The 17,837-nt window shown below is 43.3% G+C and overlaps 1 protein-coding gene across 13 annotated transcripts in view; it reads left to right on the forward strand.

The window, feature by feature from the left end:
- map7d3 (MAP7 domain containing 3) overlaps positions 1-17,837 on the forward strand; it is a 28,014-nt gene that overhangs the window by 5,201 nt on the left and 4,976 nt on the right. For 2 of the 13 annotated variants that reach the window (XM_076738607.1, XM_076738608.1), the window contains exons 2-15: positions 2,520-2,621; positions 2,917-2,997; positions 3,689-3,852; positions 4,094-4,205; positions 5,141-5,224; positions 5,967-6,074; positions 6,823-6,924; positions 7,249-7,347; positions 9,244-9,369; positions 11,419-11,558; positions 15,065-15,195; positions 15,338-15,558; positions 17,029-17,149; positions 17,447-17,732. In XM_076738607.1, coding sequence (XP_076594722.1) covers positions 2,520-2,621; positions 2,917-2,997; positions 3,689-3,852; positions 4,094-4,205; positions 5,141-5,224; positions 5,967-6,074; positions 6,823-6,924; positions 7,249-7,347; positions 9,244-9,369; positions 11,419-11,558; positions 15,065-15,195; positions 15,338-15,558; positions 17,029-17,149; positions 17,447-17,732 — 1,877 coding nt within the window. The remainder of the gene's footprint in view (positions 1-2,519; positions 2,622-2,916; positions 2,998-3,688; positions 3,853-4,093; positions 4,206-5,140; positions 5,225-5,966; positions 6,075-6,822; positions 6,925-7,248; positions 7,348-9,243; positions 9,370-11,418; positions 11,559-15,064; positions 15,196-15,337; positions 15,559-17,028; positions 17,150-17,446; positions 17,733-17,837) is intronic. The other 11 variants (XM_076738609.1, XM_076738611.1, XM_076738612.1 and 8 more) reach the window with 11 other exon arrangements.

Raw genomic sequence — 17,837 nt, forward strand, 5'->3', positions numbered from 1 at the left:
GAAGACCATCAATGCTGCTGCATAATACAGATAATCAGTGCACGGCTGCTTACCCTCCCTCTGCTCTGTCCATCTCCTGCTAACTCTGATATCTGGTTTGTTATAACTACTTCAGGAGAGTAGGATTGTTGTAATCTCTGTGACAGCAGGCAGTCTTACGGTGTCTATCCAGATCCCCTTTTATGTTTGTCATTTCCTCTTGTGTGCACTCATACATTTTTCACTGGTTCAGGGGTGCAAACAAACCGTTTTGGGTAGTCAACTGAGTGATCAAACCGTATCACTGAATTTGTCGGTGTCACTTGCAATAAGGGCCTGTTGTCCTCTCTGCTTTTCAGAGGGTAAGGCAGTAGAGTGTACAGTCAATTTCCATACAGATAGGACATGCACGCCATGCTGTGCTCAGAGAAACCATGATCAGTGCCTGTGGCGGGCAATGCTGGGCACAGCATGAATGTTTTACATACGCTAAGACAACATGGTAAGAGGTGATATTGATTTTGATGATATCCAATAGGCACCTTCATGTAACCATTCAAATTCGCCGTGGCTGCTTCTTTTGAAGACAAATGTCTATCTTACCTGAATGGCAAATAAGGTTGCACCTCCTGAAGCTGCTTTATAAAGAAAATCCTTCCAATGATTCGCTGGTGGAAATTGATTTTGATGTGAAGTAGCAGAAAATCTTTGGTTTGCATCAGCAGCATCTTAATCGCTGCAGGGTGGGAGATGTGACAGTATTGCAGGCAAGAAGTTAGTTTGTGAAGTAAGAAGTGAACATACGAGACCTTAAAAATGAAGCTCTAGGTATAGTAAAGCAAAGCAAAGTTGCAGCTCTCATTGGGTGTCGACAGAGATCGTCATGCTTTAGTCTCGTTCTCTAGCAGGTCCACAGTGTTGTCAGTGTGGTTATACCCTGCTTGGAGGGCACATATGATCATAATTCAACGCATCATGTCACGAGTATGCTATACTAAACCAGTGGAGCATTTCTTATCTCGTCTCCCCTTTGAAAGATGAGGAGAAGCAGTACTTTTGCGCTTGAAGTACATTTGGATTGGCTTCTTTGTGATACTACATCAAACAGATCAGTGGCGTTTTTCATGTAGACAAGCAATTTCTTTTTTGACATTAAGTTATGTCATCGATGACTAATGTTTGATGATCATCATCCAATTGATTAGGTGTTCTAGTACAATTACTACAAATTGCATACATTACGGCTAAAATTTTCTAAGCGCATACTATGATTTTTTTTAAACTGATATTTGTAGCCACTTTCATTGCTTTCACTGATCAGGTAAAATACAGTATGAATAAAGAATGTAAATGCATTGCAGCTCATTCTCAAAGTTCAGATGACAGAGCGTTCAAAATAGTCCATGTGTTTTAACTTTATTTCCATGAAACATTAGTGCTGAAGAGATTTATTTATTTTTTTTTAAGAGATAGGGTTACATAAGTATAGATGTAATGATAATGTAAGGATTTTATTTTAGCCATGGAAACAGTGAGAGACTGTCAGAACACAGCCGTGTTCATCAATAATGTGAATATCACATGGCTGACCATCATTTTGCCTCTTTGTCAGCAGTTCTGTTAATGCTGAATATGCAGAGACACAGAGGCAAAGAGACCGGAGAGAAGGCTGATACTAGGGCTCATAAAGCTCGATCATGTCCTTGCTGTTTCCTTCCTTCCTGCTCCTGTATTCCCTAGCTGTGATTCTCCTGTGACTAGTTTTTCGCTGAAGAAAGTGCTGTTGACCCTGTGGTGGTCCTGGTGGAAGAGTTGATGTATTTTCTACCTTAAAAGCGTATTTGCAAGCCCTGCCTTTATCAGGAATTGTTCAGTTGTCAATGGGTATTAGAACAAGATGCTCTTTGCAGACACTGACATTTTCTCTCTGTGGTGCTAGAAGTCACTTTCCCAAAGAAAAACTGCAGAAATTCTAAAACAAAAAAGGTTGCTGCAAGCGTAGGATGACTTATGCCTTGCCACAGGAGGACTTATGCTGATATTCCAGTTTCTCAAGATGGCTAAACCAGCGTAAAAGCTAACTGCACATGAAGAAATGTGTCCTATGTTGATTTTTGTTAATTTCCATGTGTTAGGGAGTGGTTGTGCTTAACATTTTGAGCACCACTGGGCATATTAACCATATTGCAGCTCACAAGGATTTGATTCCAGACATGTTTCTCACAACAGCCCATGCCTCCGAGCTTGTCACAGAAGGCAGTGTATTGCTGGCTACACGGTTGACCATGAGCGAGGCGTTATGTCGGATGGCTGAATAGCTGGATTGTTCTGTAGCTTCAAATCCGTTGGATCTCTCTAGAACTAGCATTCCTATGGAGAACAAGCAAAGCACAGAGAAAAATGGCTGATTTATACATGATTGGTTTAGACAACCCAGAGTAATTCTGTTTCCTTGATATTATTTGATGTACCTTCTTTGTCAGACATGTCATGATGTGACTCTATATGTCTGTGTGCACGGTGTGTTTTCCTACATACAGCTGCAGCTGCACAGGCACAAGCCGAGGAGCGGCGCAGCCTGTCAGGGAACAGTCCGGGGCCTACAACCAACGCACCAGCTAAACCTCAGGGGTGTAAGCCAGGTAAATGGTTCTCACAGATACTGCCCTGTCACTCGCTCTGTTGTCTTCCATAATCTGAGCCATTAGATGCAACACAATCCACTTCCACCACCCTCTCAGTGTGGCTTACTGCATTAAATCTTAGTCATCATCTTATTACTGTAACAGTTGACAAAGCTCATTAATGACGGTCACATGCACACATCTACCTGCCTGATGCGAACCCTTCGTAACACTGTGCTGGATTGTAATCCTCTCTTTTGTTCTGGGAATATGCATTGCTTTTAACTACATATACACATGTATGTGTTTGCAGTCCTTGACGGTGCTGCGCTTAGAATAGACGACCGTCTGCGAGTGGCAAAAGAGAGGCGAGAAGAGGCAGACAAACTACAGGGTAAGAGGCAGATTTTTGTGAAATTATTTCAGCTGAAGACAGCTCTAATTTTTATTATTTTCTTCTTTCATTTGGAGCTTCCATACAAGCAAAAAAGACTACCTCACATGAGACACCTGCGTTAAAAACAAAAGACTCAAAACAGTCACAGTCTCTGTCGACCTCCGTGTTTTCTTGTCACTCTCTTCTTCTGCGGTGGTTGGCAAACCAGATAAAAGGTTACCCAGATCATTTTACCTCACAAGGATTCACTAGATCACGTGAGAATCTGCCACTGATTTGCCTCATAGCCTGCACCAAATATATAGCCCAGACCCTAAGGAATACATCCCACATTGGAAACGCTATTGTCAGATCTCCCAGTGGACACATTTCTACTGTCATATCACCCAACCCTAATGTGAAATTTACCCTGTTTAATTTAAAGAGATGATAGAATGCATATCATTACATCTTAGTATTGTGAATTTTCTCATTTGCAGCAGGTTTTGGTCATAAATGCAGTGAATATGAACCCGGGCCTTGTATAGATATTTTTTAAAAAAAACATTGCTGTTCTGTATTGGCTTATAACAAAGGAGTTATTACTTAAAGGCTGTTCACGTGCATAAGAAGACAACATACCAATGATTCACTTTTTCTTGCACATGTTCACTGTACATGCATGCACTTACACTGTACGTGTGCACAGCTTTGCGAGAGTCTCAGATTATGGAACGGGAGCGCAAGGCCAAGCTGCAAGTGGAGCGTCAGGTGGAGGAGCGTCAGAAAAAGGTTGAGGAACAGCGAAAAAAGGAGGAGCAGAAACGACTGGCTGTGGAGGAGAAGAGGAAGCAGAAACAGGAAGAGGAAAAGGTACATGCAGCAGGGGTGGAGTCTGGAGAGCCACGGGGCAGTGCTTGATGTTGCTCAGTTGATTTTACTCTTGTGACTGAAATTAGTCAATTTTAGACAGAAATTCAGGGTTATGTTGCAGTGTTTCTTTTATACATTTAACAAAAGACGAGTGTCTTCTCTGCTCTAATGTTAGGAACAATTGTTGCTCTGCTGTAAATGGCTTGCATGTTTCTCTTCCTCTGCGCCCGTTATGCTGCAGGAGCACTACGAGGCAGTTATGCGGCGGACACTGGAGCGTAGTCAGCGAGTGGAGCAGAGGCAGAAAAGATGGTCCTGGGGAGGACTGTCCACAGACTCAGATGGACGAACAGGTAGATGCTCTTTCTTTGCCTGAGAAGTTCCCTTTCTTCTCTACTTTTCCTTTGCCGCAGTGCTTTAAAGAGGATACACCAAAAGTGCCTCACTCTTTGTGACAAAAGCAGAAAAACAGTGTGATAGTGGTCAAGTTCACAGCGAGAACATGTTTCACCGCATTTGGGGTAAAAGCCTGCCGCAGTGTACATAAAAGCAACTTCTCGCTGTGTTTTGGCCACTGATGCTGATGCTGATATTGAGACGTGTGACTCTCAGTCAAACATGTATATTAGAGAAAGGCACAATACTCAAACATACAGAGAGGTGATTGTGTCTTTTTACTGTGTTTCATCACACAATCTAACTTCTGTAAGCTTAGGATATGAGACTATAATAACTCGACCTTGTTAGCAGCTAGTTGGGTATCAATCAAGCGACAATACGTTCCATGTAATTTTTTTAAAGCATGTCAAATTAGTAACTCCAAGTCTGAACCCCCCAAGTAATGAAGAGGCAGTATGAAATGAACTAAAGCAAACTCATAAACTCAAATCTGTTTACTTAGATCTGAATTACACATCAATTACAATTGTAACTGTAGTCTGTCGCACTCTCACTCTTCTGCATGAGATATCACTTGACTCCTCTGTACAATCACTCCCATTGTTGGACACAAGAAACCACAGTGTTCTGCAGAAATCTGCAGAACATTTGCAGCTTCGAAATAAATTGGTCATGTAAATTACACTGTCTTTATGTTGGTGTGATAGCTTTAATGTAATGCCAATATTCTAAATAATGTCAGTGTATTTCACGCTTCAAGCACTGAGTGCCAAGCAAAGGCTGATGGCAACCCACCAGGTTTCACCTCCTCTCTCTTCCCATGTATGAAGGATGCGCCTCAGCATCTTGTACTTTATGGCTCCTCTCTGAGAGCTGTCTTTTCCCACAGGAGACTCTGATGTCAGCGCCTCATCTCCAGTAACAGTAGTTATCTCCCCTGCCTCACCAGAAAAGCCACCAAGGAGTCGACAAGGTTTTGTTTGTTGATAATTTGCTAACCAGTCTAGCAACACAGCATGGGCTGGCACTGGCACTATAGATAGCTTGGTAACCTCCTATCCCTCCCACCAACCTCCCCCACCCCACAAACCCTCACCTGCAGTCTAACTGGCAGTTATTCACTAATCATTTGTTGTATGGGGCCTGTGGTCTGAATGTGCCTTGTGCTGGGTGAATAGCTGGAAGTGTAGCTTTAGGTTTTTCACTCACTCATACCATCGAGCACTTCCAGGTCACATGGGCGACTTTGCATGGAAGCCCAACACAAAACACAGGATTAGTATCACCTCTGGATTCTCTGGCATGGACTCTGTCATGTTGTTGATGCGTTCCTCTTTGGAGTGGTCAAACATAAGCATCTGTTGTTTACTAACCATCGTGCCACAACAGCTTTGTTGTGGTTTGCTAAAAGTGGACATTGTCAAGTTCAACATGATATTTACCTGCAAATTCATCCTCTGTATTATGTGTTTTGCTAAATGTGCACTGCATTAGTAGAGCATTAGATCAGTGGATTAATTCTGTCAGTGTATATGGTTTGTATGTATTTTTATTTTAGGTATATTAATGAAGCAACATATCACCCATTGCATATTAGGGCTATTAAGATCTTGCAGAACCTTGTAGTCCCTTGTGTTCCCCCAATGCCCTTCCCCATTGGTCAACCTCCAGTGTAAACCCCGCCTCCCTTGTCTGTCTTTCCTCCTCCCTCTTAGTGGACAAGCGCTCCACATCTACCATGAACCTGAAACAGCCGTCTGAGGCTGGCATCAGCAAACGCCTATCCTCTTCCTCCGCCACCCTCATCAAATCTCCTGACAAAAGTAAGTCTCCCGCCCTCTCCCCGCCTCGTTTGCTCCTTCTCCCCATCCCTTCCTGCATTCCTGTGCTCCATCTTAACCAATGTAGTATGTTCAGCACCATCTATTATCAGCCAGATGAATGTTTTTCATTGATGATTAATGTATTGAGATCTACCAGGTGACAAACTGTGCTTCATCTGGATGAGATCCACTTTCACTTCCAACTCTTAAGCCTTGGGTGAACTCTGACCCTTTGCTCTCCATATCCAGGGTTTCACACACAGGCTCACTGGAGCACAAACAGACTGGTAAAAATTGCTTGAGCTCTCTGTCTGCGGTCTGTTGGCCTCCCAGTTCTGCTCCATCCATTCACTGTGCACCTCTATGAAGTACTGAATCAAGTTTTCACAATCAGAAGGGGTTCCACGCACCAAATTGTGATTCATTAATAAATGGGCTGGTAGTGGTATAATTAAAACCTTCCAAAGCATTTTGTGATTTACAAGAAGCATATTTGATTTTTTGGCAGAAAAAAAAATCAACAGAAGTCAATCAGTCAAGTCACATCTCTCCACAGCGTCTGTGGACTGCCAGTGCCGTTTCTCCTGTGTGATATTGCTGATTTTTCTCTCTTTCAACTTCTTTAAAATGTACACTTTTCCTTTCCCAGGCCTGTGAATGTATTCTAGAACAGTCTGACAGACTTTGTACCATTCACGACGGAGCACTGTGTAAATTCACCATGGGATGTTTCGTCATTGTCTCTCAGGGGTTAAGCCAAGGAGTTCGTCTTGTAACCGGTTGCCTAGCAATGACAAGGCTGCTCAGGCCAGTAAGGAAGACGGCAAAAAGCTTCAGGTGGAACAGACAGGTGCAGCAGATCTCCTCTCCATCCCACACTATGCTTTCATTACAAAGATGATGTACAGAGAAAGTGTTTAAGAACTTCCATTATAAATTAAGATCTGTAGTAGTCTGAATTCAACTGAACAGGCATCAGGTAGTGTGATCAGATGGGACGGTTACAACTCTCCTCTGTGTGTTTAAGCATCATCTGTTTAACTTGAACATCAGCTGCTGATGACTCACATAAGGCCAAATGAAGTGCACATGACTCCAAGACTGTTTATGGGGATTCCTTGTTGACTCCTTCCTAAGCGCCTGCTTGGCTATAATTCCACTTTCGTGTCCGTAGGCCGTTCCATGAAGACGAGAAGTTCCTCCCTCACAAGAGTAAGTGTGGGCAGAGCACAGACCGCTGCCAAGCCTGATAAGGGGACAACGGATGATCAAGGTGGCTAGCATGAACAATCAGTCTTTTTTCCATGCGCCTGTCTGAAGCTCACGCCCCACTTTGGAATAACACGCATGTTGCTGCGACGTTAACAGCTTGCTCATTTTGAATTTTTTTTTTGTAAGCCTTATCAACATTGTCGGCTACTAAGAGGTTTTGTGGATAACATTCAGTGTCATCAGCTATACGGTTCTTAAACTGGGCGACTTCCATGTATTCCATCCTTCTGTCCATGTTCTCTTTCAATTAAATCTTACTCACTGACTGCTGAAGTACCCATAGGCTGCTGCTAAGCCTCTCTGCGCTGTTTGTCTGTGATTAACGGGGAACACTGCGTTCGTTCTACGCCTTAACCTCTGCTGCCTGAACTTACCAGATCCCGTTCTGTGCCATGTTTCTCACTGATAGATAATCTTGTTTTAACCCTTTTTATTGTTTTATTTTAAGTGTCAACCCAGGAAGGTTTTTTTTCCTTGTGTGCTGTGTCTGCACTAACACAGTGTATTGTTTTATTGTCACAAAGTGTTGATTGTTTTCTCCCTCCCAGATGACGTCTTAGCTGGATTTAAGTCGCTGGGCTCGTGCTTGAGTGTGGTGTGTGTCAGTGCCATCCCACCGTAGCACTCCCAGAGCACAGAAATGACCACAGCAACTGACTGCACTCTGTGTTTTGCCATTAACCACCAATGCTTTTGTTTGTCCCATAGCCGGCCTCACCGTGCAGATGATGAGTTGTGAAAATGTTCCTGTTCTGTGTACATGTTTGTTTTATGTGTTTAGTCTAGGCAATAATACAACTACTGACAGCACTTAGTACTCATCTGCAAAAAAAATCTTAGAGTCATTAAACCCCAAAGCTCCCACACAACATTGTTTTCACAACAGTAACCTTATGTCAGACGTAATAACTCGCATTCCTAATACCTGGGTGCTGAGTAGCGAGCCGTGCTGCCGTGCTCCAGGAGCTAGCACTCAGCTAACAATAAACAAGCCTGTCTGCAACAGATGTCTTCACAGTGAGGGGCTCCAGAGGGAAGTGTGACTGCACTCTCCTTTTAAAGCGTTAGCATGTAGGGACATGTGACAAAATCAGCCCGTCAACACTTTAACTCTTCTTGTATGATTTCTACTTTGTGGCTCAGGTAGCAACAACGGCATCAACGGGGAATTCTTCATTCTTCCATTTCATGGAAGCAGGAGCTCTTTATTTCTGCTGTGAAATCAAGGTCTGCCGTTGTGCTTTTGTAATACGCTGACTTGTTCAGTATTGACTATTGTAGTCAGCCTCCTTACTTTAATCAAATTTGGCCTCTTCTTCATCAAAACATTGAAATGTTTTCACAGCAGTAGATACAGAACTCTTGCCTGGCCACAGTCACTTTTAGTCTTTGGTTTCTTTCACTTCTCATCTTCCTACCCAATAGTATTCCTCTACTGTTTTTGAAGTTCACTAATGGTTAATTTTTTCCCATCAGCACACCTCCCTCTGCCCCAAGGAACCATTGATTTGACCTAATTGTCTACTCTGATTACTGTACTAACTGATCTTCAGTTACCAGACAATCAGCATTTGGTCTGTCTCAGCACTCTTACATGGCTGCCTTTTCCTTACTGTCTTTTACTGGCTGTCCTCGTTTCATTGAATGTCACTAAAAGTTAACAGGATTAAGACAGTTGATAAAGAGCACATGTAAGATTATTGGGACCTAACCTTTGGTTGTTGATGTTGATTCTCTCCTGTTGGTTAAATCACATGGTGACCTTTCTAAACTTAATTTGACCCCCCTCCCCCCCACCCCTTCTTTTGCCTTCATCCCCCATTCTCATCCACTCTTTCCTTCTCGGCCTTTTTGTTCTCCTTTGCTTTTTGGGTGATTTTTTTTTTGGGCCGTGTAGCTCGCAGGCCACCGGCCGGTACTGTGGATGGAGGGGTCCTTAGTCGCCTGCTCACTCCCACCCAGGCCTCACTAGCTAGGAGCAAGAGCGCCGCCGCCCTGTCAGCTGAAGGAACAGATGCTCCAGGTAACCTCCGCTTAGGAGACCCTGACAGAGAGGAAGGATGGCTTCACACAGACCCTGGTCCTCCCTACTTACTCTCATTTTTCATCAGTAGAAAGTCAGCCCAGTCGCTCCCAGTATCACTCTACTAGTTCATCCTAGCTCCCTGCTGCAGACCCTCGTGCTTTTGGAACAATCCTTTCAAAGTGAATGGTGGCCTCTTCATGGTGGTGGAATTACGGAAGTCGCTGCGCAGCTCCCCATGTTTAAATGCCGCTATTGTAACAATCAGCTGTTGATGTTTTGTATCTACAGTAGTTATTTCCAGCAAAGTACACTCATGTGAGAGAGCATAGTTGCCTGGTAAATATCGACACACACAGGCGTCCAGCTCACATGTACTCTCAGATCTGACACAATTGGCTGTTGTGTGCTGAGCTGAGCAGGGCTGACTTGGCGGGGAGTTTTTCTCTCCATCTGAGGAGCCTCGGAGTCCACGCTGGGAGATTGGCTCTAAGCTGCTTACCTGTTGGCTCTTGTTACGTCAGAATTAGACTGTTGTGCTGTTGCATGTGTTGCGGTAGTGTGACCAGAGTGCTGGGGATTCTAGTAGTCGGTGCTGAAATAGGCTTGAAGTCACACCAGTTCAAATTCAGTACGTCCTCATTCTGGCACTTGGGTTGAGGTTTTGCAGAAAAATATACTCTGAAGCCATTTAGGTCACGTTTTATGTCTCGCTGGATAGCTTGCCTTACATTTTAAGTGAATATTTTTTTTTTATGTTTTATGCCCCACTGGGAGTAATTTAACGCAGCGTAGACACTGATAAAGAACCTCCTGACCTACACGAACGAATGCTGCATTTTTCTTTCTTTTTAAGATAGAGAGAACCACACTGTAAAGCACTGACTCACTCCAAAGCTGCATCTGTATTACCCTTGTTGGTTTTAGGTTGTGGTGTTTATTGACTGACCATTACAAACCCATTAGCGGCTATAGATCTTCTGCTAAATATAGCCACAGTAGAAGCATGACACATCTGCATTAGCAGCAGCAGTGGTAGCCCATGGCAGCGGAAATTTCATAGTCACCATACTGTAGTGCTGCTCAATGGGCAGTCAGAATAAATTACAAATACATTTGTGACCAGGCTGTGGCAGGGAGAGTCCTCCAGGTCTTGGGATTATCACAGGCTAATCCCTCAGTCTGACACAGCAAGCTCATAGCCAGTGGACAGCAGTATACTCTCCTTAGTAAGTACAGGCTACACTTCAACTCAGTGCTAAAGACAGTGCTTTTCCACTCATTTTCATTCCAGGATTATAGTTATTTAGCAGCTCAGCATCAACATTTTAGATCAGGTGGTCCTGTTTACATGCAGTTGAGATATTAGAGACCTGAAACTACAACCAGTGTTGCATTCAAAGACTGATCTGGAGTCTGGAAAGTTACAGCATGATTGCAAGAAGGACTCAAAGATGCTGTCTTTACGTTATTGTAACACAACAAACAACACTATCCACATTCACAGTGCGTTTAGTTTACTTGAATAAGTCTGTGTGATATGTGTGTGGAGTGTTACTGTTTGTTCTGCTGTGCTGGTGGTAGGTTTTGCTTCGTGTGTGCTGTGCTTTGGTGCTTGGTGTTGGGGTTTGTTCATGTTGTGTCCAGAGGCTTTTGCAGCTGTGGAGTGTCCGGGGTTTTTGTGAGATTGTTGCTCTCTGCTGCTCATGTCCCCAGTAATCTCCAGCCCAATCAAAGCTTCAGAAATCAAGCTGTTGCCTGCCTAAAGTGCTATATCTAACAAATCGCTTTGTGTGTGTGTGTGTGTGTGTGTGTGTGTGTGTGTGTGTGTGTGTGTGTGCGCACTCTTATCCCCTTCTCCTGCATTTCCTTCAACCATCATCTGCCCTCCCTTCCCCTCGCTGCTCCTCTCCCTCTTTTTCTTTCTCTCCACTCTCTTTATGCTTCCGTCCATTTGCTCTTCGCTGCTTTGCTGCCCATCTCGGCCGCTTATCACGCCTCCCATTGGTTGTGCTCCCCTGGCCCTGCGATGACTGTGTCCTTTACCAGAGTGTCACCTGTGTCCTCGCTCAGCCTCTGCCAGTCCCCTGCACCCACCGCGTGGACCCTTGCGCAGCCGCAGCATTGACCGACAGAAGAGCGGCATGACCACCTCTGTGTCGGCCGACGGAGCCCTCGACCCTTCACTGGTGAGAATGACTCTTGATGCTCATGGTACTAACACCACTGCTCTGCAAAAAAAAGAACTGTTTGAATCAGATATTTACAGAAAGAAGTGTATGATGTTGTTAATGCTGAACTGAAATGAAAGCTTTCACTGCAGATGGGTTTCCTGAATGTCTGTTCCCTTCTCCTTTAGCTGTTTTTCGTATCTTCATCTAAGTAATTAAATTGATCTTATACGGCTCTGCAAGCGTGGATACATGTGTGTAAAATGACAGTGCATGAGGTCGCCAGCAGACTGATGCTGTTGCTGTGTGTGCTTGTAGAGTGTTGAAAGGCAAAGCTGCTGACAATGCTTTGATAGCATTTCATTTAATGGGTCCAGTCACTCATGCTTTTGCATTATTTACCCGGCTTGGAAGCCCAAATATCAGTGTTGTATGGAGAACCATTTTGTAACATGATGTCTGTTTATTTTAACTGTCAGTAATGATATCTCAATTTGAGGATTTTATGAAATTAATTTCTTATATACCGTCAACAGCACCATTTGTAATTCTTTTAAAGCTCTGTTAGTCAGTCAGTTTGCACTGACTGATCGTAAATCCTAGATGAGAGTTTTGAGATAGCATCTCTAATCTTCTAACTTCCCAGTCCAGACTACAGAGTAACAATAGATAGTAGATAAGTTAGTACATGTGTAGGATGTAACGTCATTCTGGACATTCTGGTCGTAGAAATAGGTTGCATACTGCATATTACCAAAAACTGCAGTTGAAAGAATATTATACAGTACAAGATAATTGCTGAAAAATAACAGTACTGTGTTGTCAGGTCTTTTAATTACCAGCAATATTCTGCTTTTATTTCCATGGGAAAGTCACTGAATTTGACTCAGAAAATATAGACTGTTTAAGTTTGTAAGTTTAAACAGTCAAAATTGAACAGAGTTAAAGTATAAGTTTAAACATTGTCTGAAAAAATATAGCGTATATTATAAGAGCCATTTTAAACAGTTAATCACATTCTTCAATAACCACATCGTATGTTAAATGCCGTTGAAATGTGTGGCACTTTGCACCATGCATCAGGGTTTTTGGTGCTTCAGTGTCTCGGACAAATGGGAGAAATTCTGGTCACATGTTACCTGTGTTTATGGGCCCTATTTTCCATGTTTTTGTGTGTAAGTGACTAATGGGGACACCATGGTTTGATATTGGTCCAGTATTGAGTGATAGTGCTACAGCCAGCAGCTGCAAAACAGGCTGCAGTGTAATCCCTCTGGGCGATTGCGCACCGTCAGCGTAGTCCACTGAAAGTGTCGTTTTTTGCCACAGACGGCCTCGGATTATTATTCTAAGTGTATGACAATTTTATGGAAAAAAATCCTTTTTTGTTTAAGAGTAAGATCCTTTTTGTCTAACCAGGAACAGCTGTTATATGGCTTTTGCCAAAGCCACCAGACTCCAATTACAGATACAGTAATTTTATCAACTTAAAACACACTTCATTCAAACTCAACAGAAACCAAAGAAAACCTTCCCGGTTCGTCTTTTCACTGTTGTAATAATACGTTTAACGTTTTTGGTGCGAGCTTAGCAACATTTATTCAGCTATTTAGCTATGATTTAATTGTTGGTGCCACTGGAGGAGAGGCTTAACTTTTCCAGAGGCTGTCTGGAAACCAGCATGAAGTTGAAGGTACACAGTTGTCTTGAGTAGTGACAACAAATGCACGCTTTCCTATATTGAAATGACTTTGCTCAGAGAAGAGAGTGGATGCAACCAAAGACTCTGATTTATATGCATATATCCTGCTACATTTGCCTGTCAAAGCACTGCTGCAGGATGCTAACCATAGGGAAATGTTCCTCCAGCTGTTCTGTGGCCTATGCTGGTCACTTGTAATATGAACGTGTTCATAGATCGGTGCTATCCTACTTACTGCCTTTCATACAGTATGTGACGTTCTCACTTGATGGCCCACAGTGCCCGGCTCTTTCTCATAACCTGCCTGTTCTCTCTGTGGCTGTGAAGGGACTCATTGACTCATTGTCGTAGCCTGAGACAAAGAGATCCACAGTAGCCTGATTGATGACAGATCAGGCCATGCAAAGCTGACCCCACCCTGACTCTGGGGCCAGATGTAAAAAGCTTTTGACTTCGCTCACCATTTCATTGTCTTCTCTCCTCCGCATGCACAGATTGGTGCGGAGATAATGGAAACTCAGAGCGTATCACTCAGGCATTGTGTTACACTTAGGTTGAATTGTGTCTTTAAAGGAAGCTGAGTTAGGCTGCCTGCATAGGATGTGGATATTACTTATACCAAATGATTGCACAGTAAAAATTAGAAAGCAGCATTAATGGATGCAGTGTGGCGTTTAAGGTCACCATGGTAAAGTACAGTAAATGTCTGTTACTGCTGTGTGTGCCTTTAAGATCACTTCCGGATCCCTCCTTCATACAAAGACACTCTGTCTATATGCTGCTCTGGTGCCAGTGTTGGATTACCATAAACAGAAAATGAATGTCTTGTCCCTGTTATAACTGTACACCAGTTATCTGTTTACTGTCCTGCTTTTCCTTCCCATCCTCCAAATGCTGAGAATGATTGTCAATAGGTGTGACCGAAGCTAATTCAGTCTATTGTAAGTGCTTTATAAAATCTGATTGACTCACTTATCATTCAGCACTGAAGGCCTGAGGTGGGACAGTCCTGTTTGTGTCTGTCTGAGCGTCACATGGTTGACCTTGCTGCGCCCTGTCATCATGTTTACAGTGCCAAACATAGCACATGGGCATTAAAAATAGATGAATTAAAACCTGACACATGGCCTCCCTCACACCAGCATTGTGCCACCGTTTGAAATGCCAGTGAAGCTGAAAGACACAGAGGCAGACTTAGTTCAGTTAAAATTTATCAGTCATCCCTGTTTTTCTGTATTTCTTTCAGGGTTTTGAACTTTTTTTTTTTTTTTTTTTTTACACAAACTCCTGATTCTGTTCACATGTAAAGATGATTCAGTTGCCTAGACCCAACCTAGATGGGACTCTGTTGAGGGTCCAAGATCAACATTAATGATTAGAAGTTGATTAAAGGGATAAATTAGAACATCAGTATTAGTAGAAGTCATTTTTTCCCCTTTTTTCCTTAACTTAAGATACTTTCACTTTTTTGTGGTCTCCAAAGTACAATAAATGATAGAATCTGAGGAGGAAAAAACGTTGTTTGGTTGAACAGCTTACAGTTCATGTCTGCATTAAGACCTGAGCTCTGATGAGGGGCTTTATCACACGCCAGAATGATGAGAATCACTGGCAGTGAGTAATGTGCACTGATCCTTTTGTGATGTCAATTCAACCTGGTTACATGATTTCCAACTGTTTTGCTTATGATGCAAAGATATTTAAATTACCGTGACATTTTGGAATAGGTAGAGGTGTTTGTGAGGCTGCATTGAGTTCTTAACATGATCCTTGGTCTCTGATCTCTTTTTTCCACTTCTGTCCCATCTCTGTGGAAATACAGAAGGACAAACAGTCAGCATCGCCTGGAGGGCAACGTCCCGCCTCCCCATCTACTACCCTGGGACGTAACCGCTCACCATCCCCAGCCCCCAAGCCAGCTCCAAAAAGGACCCCCTCCCCAGCAGCAGCCAAGTAAGACTGCAGGCATCCTTCAGTTCAGCTCATGTGATGTAGTGATATTTTCACTTAGTTTTCTTCAGAGTTTCGATGCTGCCTTTAATTTGAATTTCATTATAAAACACAAATGGACACAACGCTTAATTTTCTCTTACAGGCAAAATTCAAAGACACGCCCACCCTCACCTGGCGCAATGAAACAACGTCCCCCATCCCCCCAGCCGACGTCAGCCAAGCCTCCACCTATCCAGAAGCCAGCTCTCACTCCAACAGGGCCCCCCACCCTGCGTAAGAGGGACTCTAAGTCCAAGGATCTGTGTCCTGTCCAGGCTGTGTCCCCGCAGTCCTCTGACTCCAGCAAGACCAAAGACAAAGATGGTGAGTCATTCTCAGTGATAAGACTGCAGTTCACTGCATAAATGTTTCATTGTGCTCCATAAAAATATATCTCACCGCAGAAGGTGTCTGATATTAGTACAAAACGTCTAATAATAAGCCCATATAAAAGCAGACTTAACAACTTTTGTCAGCTGACTGGTTTGAATTAGTTTGGACCAATATTTGCGGAGACTAAATGTTATTCTGGCAACCAGGATGTTTGCACTGGTGCATCGAGTCATGCTGTCAGTTTCAATGAGGGAAGAGACAAGCTGCAATCTTTTTCATCTCAGATAAATAAATATCACTCACATTCTTAGTCATGCAGGTCCAAACCTATTTAGACTCCAAGAAAAGATCATTTCTTTGTTCCCTCTGGCATTTTACCGAGGCACATGTTGTTCCAGATAACTACCTTTGGATAGTCGAGCGTCCCTTAATCTGTTGCACGAAAAGGTTGTTCCTACCTACACAAAGCCTTCTTACCCGTCATTCTCCTACTATTCATTGTCCAGACACCTGGTCCATTTATACTTAACATTATATATATAGAACTGAGGAAAAACAGGATATTAAACCACTCTAGATCTTGGATCCAAAAGAAATCACAGAGGAGGAGTTAAAATAATTGTTAACCTGTAAACCACTCTGTTAAAGCTGCAGAACAGACTTGAGATATCTGTTCGAATTTTATATTGAATATTATTATTATGCGAACCAGAATAATGAGCCTTTCTTGTTCCCTTTTGAACTCTCTCTCTCTCTCTGTTAGTACAGCATCATGGTTTAGTACTGCTTCAGTTTGGTTTGAAGATAATAGAGCATTATCATCTGTTTTGATAGCCAGACCACATATAGAACTGTGTGTCTGTGTCTGTGTTTGTGTGCTGCAAACTGACGTGGCAGCAGCTCAGTTTGCAATAAATCTCAGTGGAGCGGGAGGCCTATTAAGTTCCAGCTGGAGTCACATCCTGTTACAGATCTGGGGTTGTTGCTGCTGCCACCTCCTGGAGAAAATGATGTTCTGCAAGATAAAGTAGTTTGGTAATGGTTTACTTACTCCATGCAAGAGGCCAAAGACTGTCAGTTAGAAAGATGTAAGAACAAAATTGTTGCAGGTGGCACAGTTAAGGAATTCGTCGATCCTAGCATAGCGTCATTCAGTCAGAGATATTAAAGGGATGAATGCTATTATATTAGTGTGGACACATTTATTTTATCTTATGGTGTTACTGTCATATTGTCAAACCCATGCTCAGTACAGTGTGTGTATTCCCACAGAGAATAATTGGAGTCGGGGTCTTTCAAAGAGCAGAGGGATGATCATGTGAAAGTTACACAACTCCCTCTCAAGCCGCTTTCTCCTCTATTGTGATTCAGCCTTTTTCCGTCACAGCTGGCCCACGTCTTGTGAATGCGATATAAAGTGCTGTCCTCTTTGTTTGTCTTTCCACCTGTGAAACTCTAAAGCCTCGACGGGCACCAGCTCAGCGGCTGAGGCGGCCAAGATCCTGGCGGAGAACCGCAGACTGATGCGAGAGCAGAAAGAGAGAGAGGAGCAGCTCAGGGTACAGAGGGAGGAGGAGGAGAAGTAAGTTAATAGGAAATATTCAGTGTCTTGTTCTTATCTCCCAAAAAAATTGCCGTTGTCATTTTGTGCACGGCAGCGATGCATCACATGACACAGCAATGAACCATCGACAGCACTGTTGGAGGGAATTGTAGTTGTCATTATGTGAAATTAAATGTCTGTCCCATTAAAAGCACAGTTAGCATTTTTGATAATGAGACGTCCACACCAAAAAGTTCCCATACTGTTGAAAACTACCCATATTTGTTTGTCAGTATGCTTTCAAGCCATTTCGCTGCTCTTTCTGTACCATCCCAGGCTGAGAAAGGAAGAAGAGGAACGTTTAGCAGAGGAGGCGCGACTGAAACGTTTGGAGGAGGAGAAGAAGCTTGCAGAGGAGAGGAAAATAAAAGAAGAAGAAGAGGCTCGCCTAGCAGAGGAGGAGCGTGTGAGACTGGCAGAAGAGGAGGCAGTGAAACAGGCCGAGCTCCAGAAGGAACGGGAGGAGGCTGAGGCCAAGGCCCAGGAGGAGGCAGAGAGGGTCCGTCAGGAGAGAGACCGCATCATGCAGCAGAACCAGCAAGAACGGATGGAGAGGAAGAAGGTTCGGAGAGATTAGAGGAGAGAATCCTCTTTCATTGTGAAAAACTGGAGACTTTGTTTTGACCACAAGTTCTACATCAAAATTCAGTCTCTGCTCTGTTTTTCC

The sequence above is a fragment of the Chaetodon auriga genome, chromosome 9 (assembly GCF_051107435.1).
Source record: "Chaetodon auriga isolate fChaAug3 chromosome 9, fChaAug3.hap1, whole genome shotgun sequence".
Classification (NCBI taxonomy): Eukaryota; Metazoa; Chordata; class Actinopteri; order Chaetodontiformes; family Chaetodontidae; genus Chaetodon; species Chaetodon auriga.